We start from the raw sequence: 20,148 nt of genomic DNA, 5'->3' as shown, positions 1-20,148 counted from the left end.
TGCGCTGTTGAATTTCTTTGCATATTAATTTTAAGAATTGTGGCAATTTATAGCTAGACATGCTGGTACTGTGTACACACTCATGTATTGTTTTAGACCATATGTTGACCTCTAGATGTTTTTTTTTGTTTTGGTTGTTGGGCTGCTGTTTCATTCACATACACCAAAACATCATTTTGTTCACATTTAAATTCAGTATTTCATGGGATTTTGTTGTAGAGTTGTATTATCGTTAATAATGGCAGAAAACAATTATTACCGTGTGCTCTCATATTTGACATACTAGTAAATAAATGGAATAAAATGCATATGTTCCAGGAGAAAATTTACTTCTTTTTGAGTGTTGCTGTTTTTTATACAAGGCATTACAACAATTAAAACTTGATTTTTGTGCTATCTGAACTTTCGATATGAGATTTTAAAGATCATTGATACAAATCGATATTGACTTTGCTTGCAACTAAAATGCACTGTAAAACTATGTTTTGTGTGCTGTCAGTTGTCTTGAGATTGCTCACTGTATATTTTATTGACTTCATTGTTGAAGACATCACAGAAGCTTCAAGACAAGGAACAGCAGAAACAGTAATATGTGTTCAATTTCTTATGATTTCATTAGACTTTTATCCCGTGTATATATATCCAAAATCTTGGAATAAAATGCACTAATCTTAAGGTCGTAGATGGTGACTTGTGTGAGACATAAAAATTGGAGCATCGTTTGTACTAAATATCGTTCCTAACCATTGTTGAACTTGCATTATAATGTTTTTTTTTCAGATACTCAGTATACTAACTTTGAGGCAATCAATGATTGAAAGTCCAACATATCTTTAATGTATTTCATTATAAACAGGACAAATAAAAATGCATATCACATAAAATACAATATAGAAATGACTAGCACTGAAATCAAAATTATTCTTTATAGTTATTTCGTGTAAAAGTCTGAAATATACAGTTGTGAAATCATTAAACAGTTTTCCTCAATAGTCAAGTAGTATGTTGAGGGATTCTTCAAAATTAACATCTATTTGTCAAAGTTTTCAACACTATTTTATTATGTTACTATGGTAATGTTTTACCTTACAAAAGGAGTCAAAAAGTGAAAACTATTTCTAACTTCTTAAATCAAATGTTTGAATAATGTGTTAAAGCAATGTTTATATCTAACTTCCATATAAGGATCTAAGTCAGTTATTTCTATCAATTCAACTAATAGAAACTTAACACATGTTTCAAAAATGACTATGGAAATACAAGAAAGTAGTTTGATGAAGGCCCTGTATCTATATTAATCTACTGTTTAAGCTTTCTTGATTATTTTCATGTAGTGGTTGATTGATTGTTGGTTGCTTAACAACCATTTTCTGTAGTGAACATTGATACAATAATAATACACAAAATCTGCCATATCCTGCAGATAACTTTATAAGAAAACAATCATTCACCAGTTTTTTCTCCAAATCAGAGATGTTATATTTCATTCTACTTTATTGGATGTTGGGTGGAATACTGTTCACTAAATGTAATTCAAATAAAAAAATCTATTTCAACCTAATTTGAATAGAAACTATGTAGCACTTAATCTAATATTCATTAAGTAGTCTTTCCTAAGGTTTATAACTATATGTTGAAGCTTAAAGGCAATTTAAAAATATGAATGTATAAGTGGCTATATTACAGCATATTGACTCAATTGGTTTTTTTTTTCCTTTGTTGTGATGTTTCAATATACACTGTATCTATTGTGTGTAGTATACATAAAGTGTAAAAAAGATAAGAATCTAAAACACACTAAAGTAATATTGAATCACAACCAGTTTTTTTATCATGTTACAAAATAAGTCAAACATTATAATACTATCATTCTTCTACAGTGAAACAATTTTGTTTCATTCATAAAATAATATACACACTATTTTGAAGTTGTATAAATAAATAAAATTCTGAATAAAATTTTAAACAATACACATGTATCTGTTTATATGCATTCTACTAAAAATTAAGGTTTAAAACACTCTGGATATGCATGTTTGGAAAATTCCTTTTTGATGTATCACTTTTTTCTCTTGCGTTGTTGATTGATTAATTGTCCGGCCACATTCATGACAAGACTTGTACACAAAATGAAGTTTTTAATATTAATCTTTAAATAAACTTTATTGTACTGATATTAAAAAATCAACTCCTTCTTATATACATGTAATGTCAAATATAAATGAATCTTCTTCTTTAAAGATTACTATATATAACAGAACATTAATGTCACTACATTTGTTTGTCTGTTCACCTATTCCATGGCAAAATATAAAGCTCGTCAGCATGATTAGCATTTAAAAAGCTCAATAAAGCAAAAATAAAAAGCTGCTTCTCTAATGCCTTAATTTCTTCCTGAAACCATACTGCAGTACTGACAGTACTAATATTTCATACAAAAAGTAAATCTCCTGTTACATCACATGGTTACATGAAACCTGGGTTAACTGATAGTATTATTGCCTTTCCCAAGGACAAGCCCTGGAGAGATTCCACTCAGATGGCCAGTCAAGTCATGATCAAACTTTTACAATCAACAATTGTCAGGTTCACCTGAGCTTTCATCATCGTCAATTGGACCCAAAGGTTCACTAGTCAGCAGTAATCCATGGTCATATAAAACTGATGCTATGGCAATCTGCAAAATGAAAATGGAGAAAATAGTATTTAAACAAGCATTCTGAGAGTATTGCATGGCAATACATAGTCCCCTACCGGGTAAAACTTCATTTTACTGGAACAAAATGCTAACTTGTTCTATAACTTGTCATGGTGTAAACAAAAAGTAAATATCATGTCAATATCTTCAAGCATGACTAGTGTGGAAAACTGATTATATGAGTGAAAAAAACATTAGATATGATTAATAGTTCTCTAAAATTAGATATGATGTAATACAGTGTATATCTATTTTCAAATTATAATCAAATATAATTAATAGTTCCAAATATTTTTTCTTTCATTTGTCACAAACTAATATAGATTTGTAACTTATCTATAAAATGTCAACAACTTTTATCTACACAATGTAATGTATTGAAATATATACATTAATAAAAATAGATTATTATCTAATTAAAGGATTTCTCTTCATATTTTTTTTATTATATATAGCATTCAGAAAATTAGTTTATACTAAATAACAAACAAACCTGCCAAAAAATTCCTGCAAATAATTCAACAAAGAATGTCTTTTAAAAAATGAGTTATCTCCCTTTGTACATAAATATGGTTTAACATAGTACTCTAGCTAACATTAGATATGGTCCAGAGTTATGGTCCATAACTCTGGACTAAATCATCAGACCAGAACAAAATTAGAAATTGATCTATAACTTGTCATGATAAAACTATATACCAAATATCAAATCAATATCTTCCAAGAACGAAGAAAAAAAGTGTGGAAAGCTGATTTGCCCGGACTGACGGATGGACAGACCTAAAGTCCCCTTCGACTTTGTCGGTAGGGGACTAATAAATATAATGCAATATTACAATAAATTGCTTAGCAGAGCGCAGCTGGATACGACCGCAGAGGTCCAACCCTGAACAAAAATGGACACAATATTCGCGCTTGATACAGGTCTGAATTTGGATTGTAATTAAATGTTTGACACATAATAGGTTTCTGACACAGAATAACTGTAGTCAAAGAACTTAGAATTGGTTATATGATTTCTTTCGAAAATTGACAATTTCTTAAATCTTGAGGAAAAAAAATTGCCCTCCCCCCCCCCCCCTCCCCCTTATTTGAAAAAAATAACATTTGAAGAAATTTTCTATTTGTAAACTGTGGTACAATTTAAGAAAAATTTGTAAGGGTTCCGCGGAACCCAGTGTCTCGCCTACTTTTTCTGTTAATCGCAGGCTCAACAAATAGTATAAGAAAGTTATTAAAATTTTTAAAACTTTAACGACAAGTGAATGTTTTGTTTCCTGGCAGAAAATCTAAGTCCATTTAAAAGTAAAATATGGAAAAAATGGATTTATTTTTTTACAAAATTTCCTTCTAGATACTAGCTTTTGTTCATAAACAAGCTTCTGTCCAAGTTTGGTACAAATCCAAAATAGTATAAGAAAGTTATTAAAATTTTAAAAACTTAAACCACAGAGTGAATGTGTTGTTTCCCGGCAGAAAATCTAAGTCCATTTAAAAGTAAAATACGGAAAAAATGGTTTTTTTTTTTTACAAAATTTACTTCTGGATACTATCTTATGATCATAAACAAGCTTCTGTCCAAGTTTGGTAGAAACCCAGGATAGTTTAAGAAAGTTATTAAAATTTTAAAAACTTTAACCACAGAGTGAATGTAATATTTCCCAGCAGAAAAACTAAGTCCATTTATAAGTAAAATACGGAAAAAATGGAATTTTATTTTTACAAAATTTACTTCTGGATACTATCTTATGGTCATAAACAAGCTTCTGTCCAAGTTTGGTAGAAATCCAGGATAGTTTAAGAAAGTTTTTAAAATTTCAAAAACTTTAACCACAGAGTGAATATTTGTGGACGCCGCCGCCGCCGACGGAATGTAGGATCGCTATGTCTCGCTTTTTCGACTAAAGTCGAAGGCTCGACAAAAATCAAGACCCTTTTTACCCCCTAATTCCTGAACGGTTTGGGCAACTACCCCCAAAATGAATCCCAACCTTCTATTTGAGGTATTGAACCTTGTGATACAATTTCAGAGCAATCACAATACTTATAATACACAAGTTATTGTCCTGAAACTAGAAAAATGATTGTTTTGGACCCCCTTTGGGCCCCTAATTACTAAACGGTTGGGACTATCACCCCCAAAAACAATCCCAACCTTCCTTTTGTGGTATTGAACCTTTTGGTTAAATTTCATAGAGATCCATAAACATAAACTAAAGTTATTTTCCGGAAACCAAATGTCTTCGGACGATGACGACGTGATAGCATTATATGACCCCAAAATTTGTTTGTGGCCGTATAAAAATTATGCATTCATCTCTTATTTTCTGAAATAATTCTTTCAAATAGAACATTTGTATAGAATGCACATAAAATCAATGAAAAATGTTCTTACATATGTCTTAAATTCATCATATCTCCAATTACAAATCCATAGAAATTTCTATAAAAGTTAAATGTTATTGAGACATTAATTTCCATTTTAATTTCTTAAAATAAAAACAAAGTCGCTGGTCTATCATTATTTTACCTCATTAAAACAGACAGCTATTGGCTATATAAGGGCCATCAGTTTTTATTAATGGAGGTAGCCAGAGTGTCCAGAGAGAACCTTGAACTTCAGAAAAACTGATAAACTTAGTCAATTAAAATTAAAACCAAATGCACCTGACACATGCGGGATATAAACTCACAGCCTCATTGATGACAGATGAGTGATACAGTAGATGAACTACATATACCACACTGCAACCTAGGCCCCTCCTCCTTTTGATAAAGTATGCAAACAAGTAATGTTTTCATACAAATACATTCCACAATTTTAGTCTTCACCACAATTTTGCTTATAAAACCTTACTTTTTCATCCAATGTTCCTAAAGGAAGACTGTCAATGGCGACATATTCAGGATAGGAGTGGATGAGGTACTCAACTGCAGGTCCAGCCTAAAAAATATAACAAATATCTATAGGAAAATGGTCAACAGAGACATAATCAGGATAGGAGTGAATGAAGTACTCCACTGCAGGTCCAGCCTGAAAAATATAACAAATATTTATAGGAAGATGGTCGACAGACATAATCAGGATAGGAGTGGATGAGGTACTCCACTGCAGATCCAGCCGGAAAAATCAACAAATCATTGATATATTAAACATATATACTACCATTTTATGAACATATAATTGATTGTAATGATTAATGTTTGTTCTTTGTTTGTGTGTTGATGACAATCCAGATTTTGGACTTTATATCAATACAATCATTGACTTTGACTTCACAAGAGACATAAATATCATTATCTTATAAACTAAGAAAACCAAAGAAGGGACAGTTGTACATGTCACTCAAAAAGTGGTTCCATATTATTGATCAGAACCTTTTTTTAGATGTGGACTTCCTGCTATATGGTGCTCACTAATATCAGGTTTCTTTAGGAATGTCAATTAGGGAATGATGATTTACAATCCAACACAGGTGCACTGTTTCTATTTCTATTATCTTTTTCTTCATATCCTTCAATATTTTATTCATGAATATGAACCATTGTTGAAAATTAAAAAAAAATAAATGTGGATAGTGTCCACATGTGGACACAGATGATGCCCCCGCTTGCATATCATATAGTTATAAAGGGACATAACTGAAGAACAGTAAAAGTGACACTACCCAAATTTGAACTTGATCTGAGTTTTGTGTGTAAGTCTCATAGCATTTGGTTGAGGCTAACTTAAGTAGAGAACAGAAACTAAAAATTCAGCAATTTTTCTATTTATAAAGGGGCATAACTCAATAATGGTTAAAGTGACACTACCCAAATTCAACTTGATCTGTGTTTTATCAGTGGAAGTCAAAATTAAACATTGCATTGTATAAAGCATTCATTGTAGTTGATTCAACTATAATCATGGACAAAGGAAGATAACTCCAATTTTAAAAATAAAATGCTTCGCTGGGCGCAGCTTGATACGACCGCAGAGGTCGAACCCTGAACAGTTGGGGCAAGTATGGACACAACATTCAAGCTTGATACAGCTCTGAATTTGGATTGTGATTAAATATTTGACACAGCATAGTTTTCTGACACAGAAAGAATGTGGTCTAAGAACACCAATTTTTTTAATTTACCTATTATGGTTCAATGTCCAAAATCAAAATACATGGTTAGATTCAGCATATCAAAGAACCCCATATATTCAATTTTTGTTGAAATCAAACAAAGTTTAATTTTGGACCCCAACTTGGACAAACTTGAATACTGGTCCCATAATCAAAAATCTAAACACATGTTTAGATTCAGCATATCAAAGTACTCCAAGAATTCAATTTTTGTTAAAATCAAACTAAGTTTAATTTTGGACCCTTTGGACCTTAATGTAGACCAATTTGATAGCAGGCCCACAAAATAAAAAATCTAAATACATGGTAAGATTCAGCATATCAAAGAACCCCATATATTCAATTTTTGTTGAAATCAAACAAAGTTTAATTTTGGACCCCAATTTGGACCAACTTGAAAACTGGACCAAAAATCTAAAATCTAAATACATGTTTAGATTCAGCATATCAAAGAACCCCATATATTCAATTTTTGTTGAAATCAAACAAAGTTTAATTTTGTACCCCAACTTGGACCAACTTGAAAACTGGGCCCATAATCAAAAATCTAAACACATGTTTAGATTCAGCATATCAAAGAACCCCAAGAATTCAATTTTTGTTAAAATCAAACTAAGTTTAATTTTGGACCCTTTGGACCTTAATGTAGACCAATTTAAAAACGGGACCCAAAATTAAAAATCTAAATACACGGTTAGATTTGGCATATCAAAGAACCCCAATAATTCAATTTTTGATGAAATCAAACAAAGTTTAATTTTGGACCCTTTTGACCTCAATATGAACCAATTTGATAGCGGGTCCACAAATAAAAAATCTAAATACATGTTTAGATTCAGCATATCAAAGAACCCCAAGAATTCAATTTTTGATGAAATCAAACAAAGTTTAATTTTGGACCCTTTTGACCTCAATGTGGACAAAGTTGATAATGGGGCCCAAAAATCAAAAATCTAAATACATGGTTAGATTCAGCATATCAAAGAACCCCATATATTCAATTTTTGTTGAAATCAAACAAAGTTTAATTTTGGACCCCGATTTGGACCAACTTGAAAACTGGGCCCATAATCAAAAATCGAAATACATGTTTAGATTCAGCATATCAAAGTACCCTAAAAATTCAATTTTTGTTAAAATCAAACTAAGTTTAATTTTGGACCCTTTTGACCTTAATGTAGACCAATTTGAAAACGGAACCAAAAATTAAGAATCTAAATACACGGTTAGATTCGGCATATCAAAGAACCCCAATAATTCAATTTTTGATGAAATCAAACAAAGTTAAATTTTGGACCCTTTGGACCTCAATGTGGACCAATTTAAAAACGGGGCCCAAAATCCAAAAACTTAATACACGGTTAGATTCAGCATATTAAAGAACCCCAAGAATTCAAGAATAAAACCCCATTGAAATTGATCAAGAAATAAGCAAATTTATATGAAGTTTCTTCTTTTGCACAATACTGTGCAATTGAATATTTCTTGCTATTGTGCAATACTGTACAATTGACAATTTCTTGCTATTGCGCAATATTGTGCTATTGGATATTTCTTGCTATTGCGCAATACTGTGCAATTGAAGATTTCTTGCTATTGCGCAATAACGTGCAATTGAAGATTTCTTGCAATTGTGCAATACTGTGCAATTGAAAATTTCTTGCTATTGCACAATACTTATTATATAATAATTTACACATCCTGTTTGGTGTGTATCTCCGACCATATCATTATTATTTGCTTTTAAATATTAATCAGAAATAACCAACTTAAAATGGAAAATTTTAAAAGAAAAAAAAAAGGAAAAAAAGAAAAAAAAAGAAAAAAAAAAATCCCCCCCCCCAAATTTTTTGAACCCCCTTATGATTCATCACCCCCAAACTCAATCCCAGCCTTCCCTTTGTGGTATGGTACCTTGCAGTACAATTTCAGAGAGATCCATACACTTGAACACAAGTTATTGTCTGGAAACTAGAAAAATGCTTATTTTTGGCCCCTTTTTGGCCCCCAATTCCTAAACGTTTCGGGCAATTACCCCCAAACTCAATTACAGCTTTCCCTTTGTGATATGGAACCTTGTAGTACAATTTCAGAAATATCCAAACACTTACACACAAGTTATTGTCATGAAACTAGAAAAATGCTTGTTTTTTGCCCCTTTTTTGGCCCCTAATTCCTAAAATTTTGAGGCAATTACCCCCAAAATCAATTACAGCCTTCCCTTTGTGATATGGAACCTTGTGGTACAATGTCAGAGAGATCCATACACTTACACACAAGTTATTGTCTGGAAGTTACAAAAATGCTTATTTTTGGCCCCTAATTCCTTAACTGTTGGTACCATAACCCCCAAAATCAATCCCCACCTTCCTTTCGTGGTATTGAACCTTATGGTAAAATTTCATTAAGATCCATTCACTTAAACTAAAGTTAGAGTGCGAAAACCAATGTGTCTTCGGACGACGCCGGACGACGCCAGACGACGACGACGATGCCAACGTCATACCAATATACTAACAAAAAATTTTCAATTTTTGCGGTCGTATAAAAATCTAAATACATGTTTAGATTCAGCATATCAAAGAACCCTAAAATTAAAATTTTTGTTAAAATCAAACTAAGTTTAATTTTGGACCCTTTGGACCTTAATGTAGACCAATTTGAAAACGGAACCAAAAATTAAGAATCTAAATACACGGTTAGATTCGGCATATCAAAGAACCCCAATAATTCAATTTTTGATGAAATCAAACAAAGTTAAATTTTGGACCCTTTGGACCTCAATGTGGACCAATTGAAAAACGGGGCCCAAAATCCAAAAACTTAATACACGGTTAGATTCAGCATATTAAAGAACCCCAAGAATTCAAGAATAAAACCCCATTGAAATTGATCAAGAAATAAGTAATTTATACGAAGTATCTTCTTTTGCACAATACTGTGCAATTGAATATTTCTTGCTATTGCGCAATACTGTACAATTGACAATTTCTTGCTATTGCGCAATATTGTGCTATTGGATATTTCTTGCTATTGCGCAATACTGTGCAATTGAAGATTTCTTGCTATTGCGCAATACTGTGCAATTGAAGATTTCTTGCTATTGTGCAATACTGTGCAATTGAAAATTTCTTGCTATTGCACAATACTTATTATATAATAATTTACACATCCTGTTTGGTGTGTATCTCCTGCCATATCATTATTATTTGCTTTTAAATATAAATCAGAAATAACCAACTTAAAATGGAAAATTTTAAAAGAAAAAAAAAAGGAAAAAAAGAAAAAAAAAGAAAAAAAAAAATCCCCCCCCCACAAATTTTTTGAACCCCCTTATGATTCATCACCCCCAAACTCAATCCCAGCCTTCCCTTTGTGGTATGGTACCTTGCAGTACAATTTCAGAGAGATCCATACACTTGAACACAAGTTATTGTCTGGAAACTAGAAAAATGTGTTTTTTGGCCCCTTTTTGGCCCCCAATTCCTAAATATTTAGATCAATTACCCCCAAACTCAATTCCAGTTTTCCCTTTGTGATATGGAACCTTGTAGTACAATTTCAGAAATATCCAAACACTAACACACAAGTTATTGTCATGAAACTAGAAAAATGCTTGTTTTTTGCCCCTTTTTTGGCCCCTAATTCCTAAAATTTCAAGGCAATTACCCCCAAAATCAATCCCAGCATTCCCTGTGTGATATGGAACCTTGTGGTACAATGTCAGAGAGATTCATACACTAACACACAAGTTATGTCTGGAAGTTACAAAAATGCTTATTTTTGGCCCCTTTTTGGCCCCTAATTCCTTAACTGTTGCTACCATTACCCCCAAAATCAATCCCAACCTTCCTTTTGTGGTATTGAACCTTATGGTAAAATTTCATAGAGATCCATTCACCTAAACTAAAGTTAGAGTGCGAAAACCACTGTGTCTTTGGACGACGTCGGACGACGACGACGACGACGACGACGCCAACGTCATACCAATATACGACCGCAAAATTTTTTGCGGTCGTATAATAACTTGATATTTGGAAGAAAATAAAAATTTTGCAATTTTTTCCATTTATAAAGGGGCATAACTCTAGAACGGTTAAAGTGACGCCACCAAAATTCAAACTTGATCTGTGTTTTGTGGTAATAAGCATTGTGTATAAGTTTCATAACATTTGGTTGAGGCAAACTTAAGGTAGAGGACGAAAACTAAATATTTTGCAATTTTTCCATTTATAACGGGGCATAACTCTAGAACGGTTAAAGTGAAGCCATCAACATTCATAATTGATCTGTGTTTTGTAAGTAATAAGCCTTGTGTATAAGTTTCATAACATTTGGTTGAGGCAAACTTAAGTTAGAGAACGGAAACTAAAAATTTTGCAATTTTTCCATTTATAAAGGGGCATAACTCTAGAACGGTTAAAGTGATGCCACCAAAATTCAAACTAGATCTGTGTTTTGTGAAAATAAGCATTGTGTATAAGTTTCATAACATTTGGTTGAGGCAAACTCAAGTTAGAGAACGGAAAACCAATTTTGGGACGTACGGACGGACGTACGTAACGTACGTACGTACAGACGAACAAGGGTAAAACTTAATGCCCCCACCGCTACGGCGGGGGCATAAAAATGATAGTATGACGATGGACATTTTGTGTTGTATCAAATGTGTAGGTCTTGAAACTAGAACTAACCTACGTAGATAAAGTGTTTCCAAATGGCAGATGATATCAAACAACCACCAAACATAGGCTTGCCACTAGTAATGTATATAGCTTTTAACTCTTATACTTCTTATCTTACTTACCTCTGCAGATATTTCTATATATTGTGGATCAGATCCATGGTAGATACGAGTATTGTCAAGTGAATGATAAATTCTGACATCATCATCTTCTGTTAATAACCTGGAAACATAGAAAATTTAAACATTTTTATAATTCAGACACAATTTTGGAAAAAAAAACCAAAACTAAATACTTTTATATTATAATAACATGTTATCTGTATAATAGACTCGTGTTTCTGTCAAATTTAAAAAGGAGCATGGTTCTTTGATAAAATCAGTGGCATAACTTGTATGCATACACCATATTTCATACAAAAGTGAAAAAATGAATCTACACATTACGATCCATATGTATTTTTAACTCTTACAATGGTAAATGTTAAAAAATTGAAATTTATTAGCTGTATTTTATGTTTTAGCTTTAAGGTAGATGGGGTGTCTAAATAACAATCCATAGATTTTTTTAATAATTTGTCAAAATGTAGTTTATATCATGCTTTTTTTAAAAAAATAATAAAAAGAATGGGTCACGGGGCTTATTTTCACGCTACAGGTTGTGCAAAATTGACAGATTTTGTATAGATTATGCATGGAAAACCCAATTTTCTGCCATAAAACGAAAACTACACCATAGAATTTTGAGATAAAATATGAGAAGATAGCTCAAATATTATGCTTTCAGATAAGAAAAAGAAAAATTGGGGTCACCGGACCCGTTTTCTTGCTACATAATAAAATAGGGTAAATTCTTAACACATTCTATTGTAAAAATAACTTTATCTGAATTATCTGCCCTTACATTTGAGTTGCCTCCCCTTATGTGGCAAAGTTGGAAAAAATTGAATAAAACAAAAGTTTTCTGTTTTTTGTAAAATACAACCATAAATATGATAAAACATGTCATTTTCTGTATTAAAATGAAAATTCTTACACATGAATTACCTACTACTCTCAAAATTTGCACATTTTCTTAATGATCTAGACCGATTGTTTTATGGTATTTCAAAATCCAAGATGGAGGAAGACACCCTATCTACCTTAAAGTTCAAAAAGATATGGTAAAGTGATACTTTAATTACCATCCAGAAACTTGTGATGGACGAACATATGTAACACTATTTACCCCCCTCTTCAGTGGCAGGGCTTAAATCAAAGTACTTATGAGCACTGAAAGGTAAAGATTGCTTTCAATTTGCAATTTTGTGAATTTATACATAAAACATTGAATTGGATTTTGCTAGGCAAATTAAAAATTTGAGTTGGGAGTTATCTTCCTTTGTTCATGATTGTACATTTTAATTGATCCTATTTCTATAACAGATTCACACACCATGCATTACTTATGTAATTTTTAATAAAAATATGTTTTCTTGACAAGTCTGGTACACATCATATCGTAACTTAAATACAGGGTTTAAGCTAGGATTTTGAGGGCTTTAGTCACTTTTGCACGGGATGAAAATCAACCTTATTTTGGTTAGCAACAAGGGACCTAGGATGTATATTACTATCTATACATCTTTGTCAGACTTTGAAGGACTTCGGCATACTAGGCAGTTACTGCATGATTTAACTGATGTGGCACTTTAATACGAAGATTAGGATATAAGATCTAGAAATCTAGTTCACAATTTCACTTCAGTTAGTTTCAGGGTACATTCCTAATCAGCAAAAGTTGGGATCCATTTTTTTTAAACCAGGAATCACAGCATAAATGAACTTGTAAGGACTATTTCACTACATTATTCATACTCATTATCCTTAAAAACGTTTTAAAGCGATATTTCCAATTAATTCTATAAAGTTGGAACCAAGGATTTGTACAAATCCTTTTTGGAACAATTCTAATGACTTTAAATTGTAAATTTATCATGAATAGATCACATTTACTTTCGATTTCCAAATGAAATGAAAACGGGAAGTGACAAGTGGATAATAAATTCAGAATAAATTCAGAATGAATCCGGATTCATCTACGGATTGGTTCGTGTTTAAAAAAGGCAGGAAATTATCATTTTTTAAATTAAATTTGCTAAATAAGAACTATATTTATCTCTCTCGTTTAGTTTGATACTTAATTATTTCGTATTTTACGTTTTAGTGTCTTTAAATTCATAAGAATACTTTCGCGCGTGCGCAGTTCATCGTAAAGGAGCACCTGTTTGACTCGTGAAAACATTTCTGAATGTTATGAATAAAGTTCTATCTTTTTAATCGAAATTGTCGAAAGTTTTTGATAAAAAGTTATATCAAATATGATGAAAATACATTCATTTGACGAAACTACGACAAGCGATCTGCAAATTGTGATCGTTTGAGAAATATTGAAATTGAAATGCCGACTGACTGATTTTACTGGGGAAAATAATTATAATGATCAATTATGAGGTTGATAAATAAATAACGGATTAGTGACCCATCCGATGGCAATAAGCGGATTATCTGTAATCACAACTTATAACACCTGTTGTAAATGTTAATTAGCTGAGGGTCATAAACTTGTCAGAAACAATAAGACAGGTAGAATTATAGTATTTTCATGCGAAAATATTTTTACTCTTTCCAAATTTAAGTGACGAAATTGATTTGGAATACTTTTGTCATTTTGAAAACCGTTTCGTAAATGACGAAAATGACGAGTACTAGCAAAATCACTGCTTAAATATCATATAATCAATAAACTGCATGACATTGACTGGATTGGATCTAAATAATGATCATTTCACTGCACTAGTTTGTTTGAACTATCAAAGGTAGTGATAAACCTTGGAAGATATAGATATCAAGTCAGTACCATAGGGTTATGATTGCATTTCATGCAATCTTTACCCCAAAACAGTTACTATGTCCTCCTTTTTTGTTATTTTTTTTAAAGCTTTTAACAAGGGTTCTTCAGTGATCCCCAGTCCTAAAGCTTTCATTTGATACCAAAAAATACCTAAATATTTTTACAAATTTTTGAAATTACACTGTGCTTAAACTTGAAGTAATAAGAATCATCAGATCACAGAGATACAAAGTACCAAACAGAGCATTTGGCTTCACTTAAAAACATAAGTTCAACTGAATCAAAGGTTATGTTTTTCTAGGCTTTTCCAATCTGTACAACTCCAAACTTATTGAGAGTCAAATGTTATAACAGACTATCTAGTATCAAGTCATTTTCATAGTAGTAGGTCTATTCTTTAGCTTCTTCATACTAAAATTACATCCCGCAATACTTTCAAGAAAATAGTACCTGAGAACTCCTTTGCGAATAATTTTGATCTGTGTATCTGGTTCCATCTCAGCAGTACCAACAACACATTTTTTACTTTTCTCCCATCGTTCTCCATCACCATGTACACTACAAGATTTTTCAGCTGAAAGTAAACAGCAAAATAGTTTTATTGAAAAGCTATGAAAGATCTACCTCTTAGCTGTCTTGCAATTTTTTTGGGGGGTTTATAGAATTTTCGTGTGAATACAGATCTAGAGTCAATCCAATTTAGGCCCATCAATGTTTTAAAAAAAGGTTAGAGAACTGCCATGAACAATTTTTGATAATTTTGTTGTTGTACATGCATTGTGTCATCATATGTAGATAAGAAATATTTGCCACTGGACATTAAGCAACCAACAATCAGATAAGCAGCCAATTGATTTCACCTAATTCTACAATAAGTAGTCAGTAGCAGCAACATCCAACATTCTGATTAGACACCCTTCATAGAGGAATTTAGGCCATCGCAAAAAATTACATTAACTATAAGGGCATCATTCTTAGTCTCCAAGTTACAACATTTAAAACATATTGGCGATGATATATCTTTATCACATTTCCCACAAATTTAGAGGCAGCATCTCTGCAAAGCAAAGCTAATTGAAATGGAACCTAATGGCTTGTAAAGTGTCATTTATTGGAAAATTATATGATAACATGTAGCTACAGAACTTGAAAATTTAACACAGATAAATTGTAAACGCTGTAAAAAGCCATGTTTTGTACACTTCATGACTTTGCATCTGTCCCATGTGGCCAACAAAGTCAACATGAATAAACCTTGAACCAACAGTTAACTTAAGTGTTGTTGATTTTTAGTAATTAATATATATAATAATTAGCTATTGATTGATTTCTTTGTCAAGCCTGCAGATATAACTTTTTTTTTAATAGCTGTAAAGTGATAATTACTTTTATATTAAAAAAATTCCTGACCTGCTCATCTGTCAATATAATGCCATTTTAATTGAGGTACAAAAATTTGAATAAGAAAAAAAAAGTTTAACAAAATATTCCAACCCCCTATCAAATGACCCTCCCCTAAGCAGTCACCAAAATGTTAAAGACCAATGAAATGATTTGCAGATCTTTATTTTGAGTTTCCATCTTTATCAAATATTCAAAATCGCAGTAACAAGTATTAAACATATGATAAAATACAATACTAGCACAGTGGCAGAATCTGACATATGCCACTAGCTTGGTTAAAAAGAGGAAACAATTTTATTTTCATAGATTGTCAAATTCTGTTTAGTGAACTTGCCTTCCGAAAGAACAGGTGGTAAGCTATCATGTATGTAATGTTTAGATAACTGATCACAAGCAGAGTCCACTGGTGCGTAACTGATCAATTTTGTCATTAACTGCTGAATCTTACGTAAAAATACCTTCCTTTGGGGATTATCCTGAAAATATATTAAAAGTTATTGCATAAAAGATAATACATTTATAGAGAATATTAGTATCAGTACTCCCTATCTGGAATAACTTGTAGACTTATTGTCTAGGTAGATATATTACAGAATTGATACATGTATCAAATTTCTACCAATATCAGAATTTAGATCCCCCAAAATTGAGCCCAAGCTGATATAGTAAATAAAATGCTCCGCAGGGCCCAGCTTGATACGACCGCAGAGGTCAAACCCTGAACAGTTGGGGTAAGTATGGACACAACATTCAAGCTTGATACAGCTCTGAATTTGGATTGTGATTAAATATTTGACACAGCATAGGTTTCTGACACAGAATGAATGTGGTCTAAGAACTTAAAAATTTTAAATTGGACATTCACCTATTATGGTCCAATATCCAAAATCTAAATACATGGTTAGATTCAGCATATCAAAGAACCCCAAGAATTCAATTTTTGATGAAATCAAACAAAGTTTAATTTTGGACCCTTTTGACCTCAATGTGGACAAAGTTGATAACGGGGCCCAAAAATCAAAAATCTAAATACATGGTTAGATTCAGCATATCAAAGAACTCCATATATTCAATTTTTGTTGAAATCAAACAAAGTTTAATTTTGGACCCCGATTTGGACCAACTTGAAAACTGGGCCCATAATCAAAAATCTAAATACATGTTTAGATTCAGCATATCAAAGAACCCTAAAAATTCAATTTTTGTTAAAATCAAACTAAGTTAAATTTTGGACCCTTTGGACCTTTAATGTAGACCAATTTGAAAACGGAACCAAAAATTAAGAATCTAAACACACGGTTAGATTCGGCATATCAAAGAACCCCAATAATTCAATTTTTGATGAAATCAAACAAAGTTAAATTTTGGACCCTTTGGACCTCAATGTGGACCAATTTAAAAACGGGGCCCAAAATCCAAAAACTTAATACACGGTTAGATTCAGCATATTAAAGAACCCCAAGAATTCAAGAATAAAACCCCATTGAAATTGATCAAGAAATAAGCAATTTATACAAAGTATCTTCTTTTGCACAATACTGTGCAATTGAATATTTCTTGCTATTGCGCAATACTGTACAATTGACAATTTCTTGCTATTGCGCAATATTGTGCTATTGGATATTTCTTGCTATTGCGCAATACTGTGCAATTGAAGATTTCTTGCTATTGCGCAATACTGTGTAATTGAAGATTTCTTGCTATTGTGCAATACTGTGCAATTTGAAAATTTCTTGCTATTGCACAATACTTATTATATAATAATTTACACATCCTGTTTGGTGTGTATCTCCTACCATATCATTATTATTTGCTTTTAAATATAAATCAGAAATAACCAACTTAACATGGAAAATTTTAAAAGAAAAAAAAAAATCCCCCCCCCCCAAATTTTTTGAACCCCCTTATGATTCATCACCCCCAAACTCAATCCCAGCCTTCCCTTTGTGGTATGGTACCTTGCAGTACAATTTCAGAGAGATCCATACACTTGAACACAAGTTATTGTCTGGAAACTAGAATAAAATGCTTCGCTGGGGCGCAGCTTGATACGACCGCAGAGGTCGAACCCTGAACAGTTGGGGCAAGTATGGAAACAACATTCAAGCTTGATACAGCTCTGAATTTGGATTGTTATTAAATATTTGACACAGCATAGGTTTCTGACACAGAAAGAATGTGGTCTAAGAACTTGAATTTTTTTAATTTACCTATTATGGTCCAATGTCCAAAATCAAAATACATGGTTAGATTCAGCATATCAAAGAACCCCATATATTCAATTTTTGTTAAAATCAAACAAAGTTTAATTTTGGACCCCAACTTGGACAAACTTGAAAACTGGGCCCATAATCAAAAATCTAAACACATGTTTAGATTCAGCATATCAAAGAACCCCAAGAATTCAATTTTTGCTAAAATCAAACTAAGTTTAATTTTGGACCCTTTGGACCTTAATGTAGACCAATTTAGAAAACGGGACTTAAAATTAAAAATCTAAATACACGGTTAGATTTGGAATATCAAAGAACCCCAATAATTCAATTTTTGATGAAATCAAACAAAGTTTAATTTTGGACCCTTTTGACCTCAATATAAACCAATTTGATAGCGGGGCCCACAAATAAAAATTCTAAATTCATGGTTAGATTCAGCATATCAAAGAACCTCATATATTCAATTTTTGTTGAAATCAAACAAAGTTTAATTTTGGACCCCAATTTGGACCAACTTGAAAACTGGGCCCATAATCAAAAATCTAAATACATGTTTAGATTCAGCATATCAAAGAACCCCATATATTCAATTTTTGTTGAAATCAAACAAAGTTTAAATACTGGACCCTATCTTGGACCAACTTGAAAACTGGGCCCATAATCAAAAATCTAAACACATGTTTAGATTCAGCAAATCAAAGAACCCCAAGAATTTAATTTTTGTTAAAATCAAACTAAGTTTAATTTTGGACCCTTTGGACCTCAATGTAGACCAATTTAAAAAACAGGACCCAAAATTAAAAACCTAAATACACGGTTAGATTTGGAATATCAAAGAACCCCAATAATTCAATTTTAGATGAAATCAAACAAAGTTTAATTTTGGACCCTTTTGACCTCAATATGAACCAATTAGATAACGGGGTCCACAAATAAAAAATCTAAATACATGGTTAGATTCAGCATATCAAAGAACCCCAATAATTCAATTTTAGATGAAATCAAACAAAGTTTAATTTTGGACCCTTTTGACCTCAATATGAACCAATTAGATAACGGGGTCCACAAATAAAAAATCTAAATACATGGTTAGATTCAGCATATCAAAGAACCCCATATATTCAATTTTTGTTGAAATCAAACAAAGTTTAATTTTGGACCCCAATTTGGACCAACTTGAAAACTGGGCCAAAAATCAAAAATCTAAATACATGTTTAGATTCAGCATATCAAAGAACCTCATATATTCAATTTTTGCTAAAATCAAACAAAGTTTAATTTTGGACCCTTTGGACATTAATGTAGACCAATTTGAAAACTGGACCCAAAATTAAAAATCTAAATACACTGTTAGATTCGGCATAACAAATAAATAAATGTGATCACAGAATTTACAAATCTAATGCGCCATACTGTGCAATTAAACATTACTTCTTGAAATTTTTCAATATTTGAAATTTGAAAAAAAAATAATATTTGAAGAATAATTCTTTTTAATTTCTGAAATCTGAAATGAGAAAAAATTGGCCCCCCACAATTTCTTTTTATCCCCCCCCCCCTTTTTCCCCCCAAAAATTCTTTCCCTCAAGATATGGTCATAATCTCAATTCTAATTTCCAATGGAGTTGGCAACCATAATTACCCATTTAAATTTACCATAGTGCTAACTTAATCTATTTTATAATAGAATTAATAAAAATATAGTGTCAAATCTTTCATATGGATTTTTTTGTAAAAAAAAAAGATGAAAACATTTGCAGATATTTTTACTGGTCTTCCTTTATAAATATGCATTTCTTTAAACATAATTTAAAAGCAGTGTAAGGGAAGTAACCAAAACGTTGTATTTGGATTACCTCCCTTACACTGTTTTAGATTATCTTTATTGTTCATTAACCATTACTTTATACATAATTTAAAAGCAGTGTAAGGGAGATAATTTCAATGATGTATTTGATTTATCTCCCTTACACTGCTTTAAATTATGTTTTGTACTAAAGTATTTGTCCATTAACCAGGACAACCTTGTTTTTCCCCCTTTTTTGCCCCTAATTCCTCAACGGTTTGAGCCATAACCCCCCAAAGCAAATCCTAACCATCCCTTTGTGGTATGGAAACTTGTAGTATAATTTCAG

General features: G+C 31.8%; 1 protein-coding gene and 1 long non-coding RNA gene across 3 annotated transcripts in view; both read right to left on the bottom strand.

The window, feature by feature from the left end:
• Positions 1–796: 796 nt before the first annotated feature.
• LOC127737655 (ribosomal oxygenase 1-like) overlaps positions 797–20,148 on the bottom strand; it is a 36,972-nt gene continuing 17,620 nt past the window's right edge. For both annotated transcript variants that reach the window (XM_052248514.1, XM_052248515.1), the window contains 5 exons: positions 16,132–16,273; positions 14,844–14,967; positions 11,624–11,723; positions 5,556–5,642; positions 797–2,677 (listed from right to left, as the gene is read on the bottom strand). In XM_052248514.1, coding sequence (XP_052104474.1) covers positions 2,573–2,677; positions 5,556–5,642; positions 11,624–11,723; positions 14,844–14,967; positions 16,132–16,273 — 558 coding nt within the window. In that variant the 3' untranslated portion in view covers positions 797–2,572. The remainder of the gene's footprint in view (positions 2,678–5,555; positions 5,643–11,623; positions 11,724–14,843; positions 14,968–16,131; positions 16,274–20,148) is intronic.
• Positions 8,828–10,839, bottom strand: LOC127737677 (uncharacterized). The gene is made up of 2 exons (XR_007999752.1): positions 10,364–10,839; positions 8,828–9,053 (listed from the first exon to the last, which is right to left on the bottom strand). It is a non-coding gene; the product is annotated as an uncharacterized LOC127737677 (long non-coding RNA).

The sequence above is a fragment of the Mytilus californianus genome, unplaced genomic scaffold, assembly GCF_021869535.1.
Source record: "Mytilus californianus isolate M0D057914Y unplaced genomic scaffold, xbMytCali1.0.p SCAF_4, whole genome shotgun sequence".
NCBI lineage: Eukaryota > Metazoa > Mollusca > Bivalvia > Mytilida > Mytilidae > Mytilus > Mytilus californianus.
Note: the sequence above shows the minus strand (reverse complement) of the source record. Positions and strands in the feature narration are given on the sequence as shown.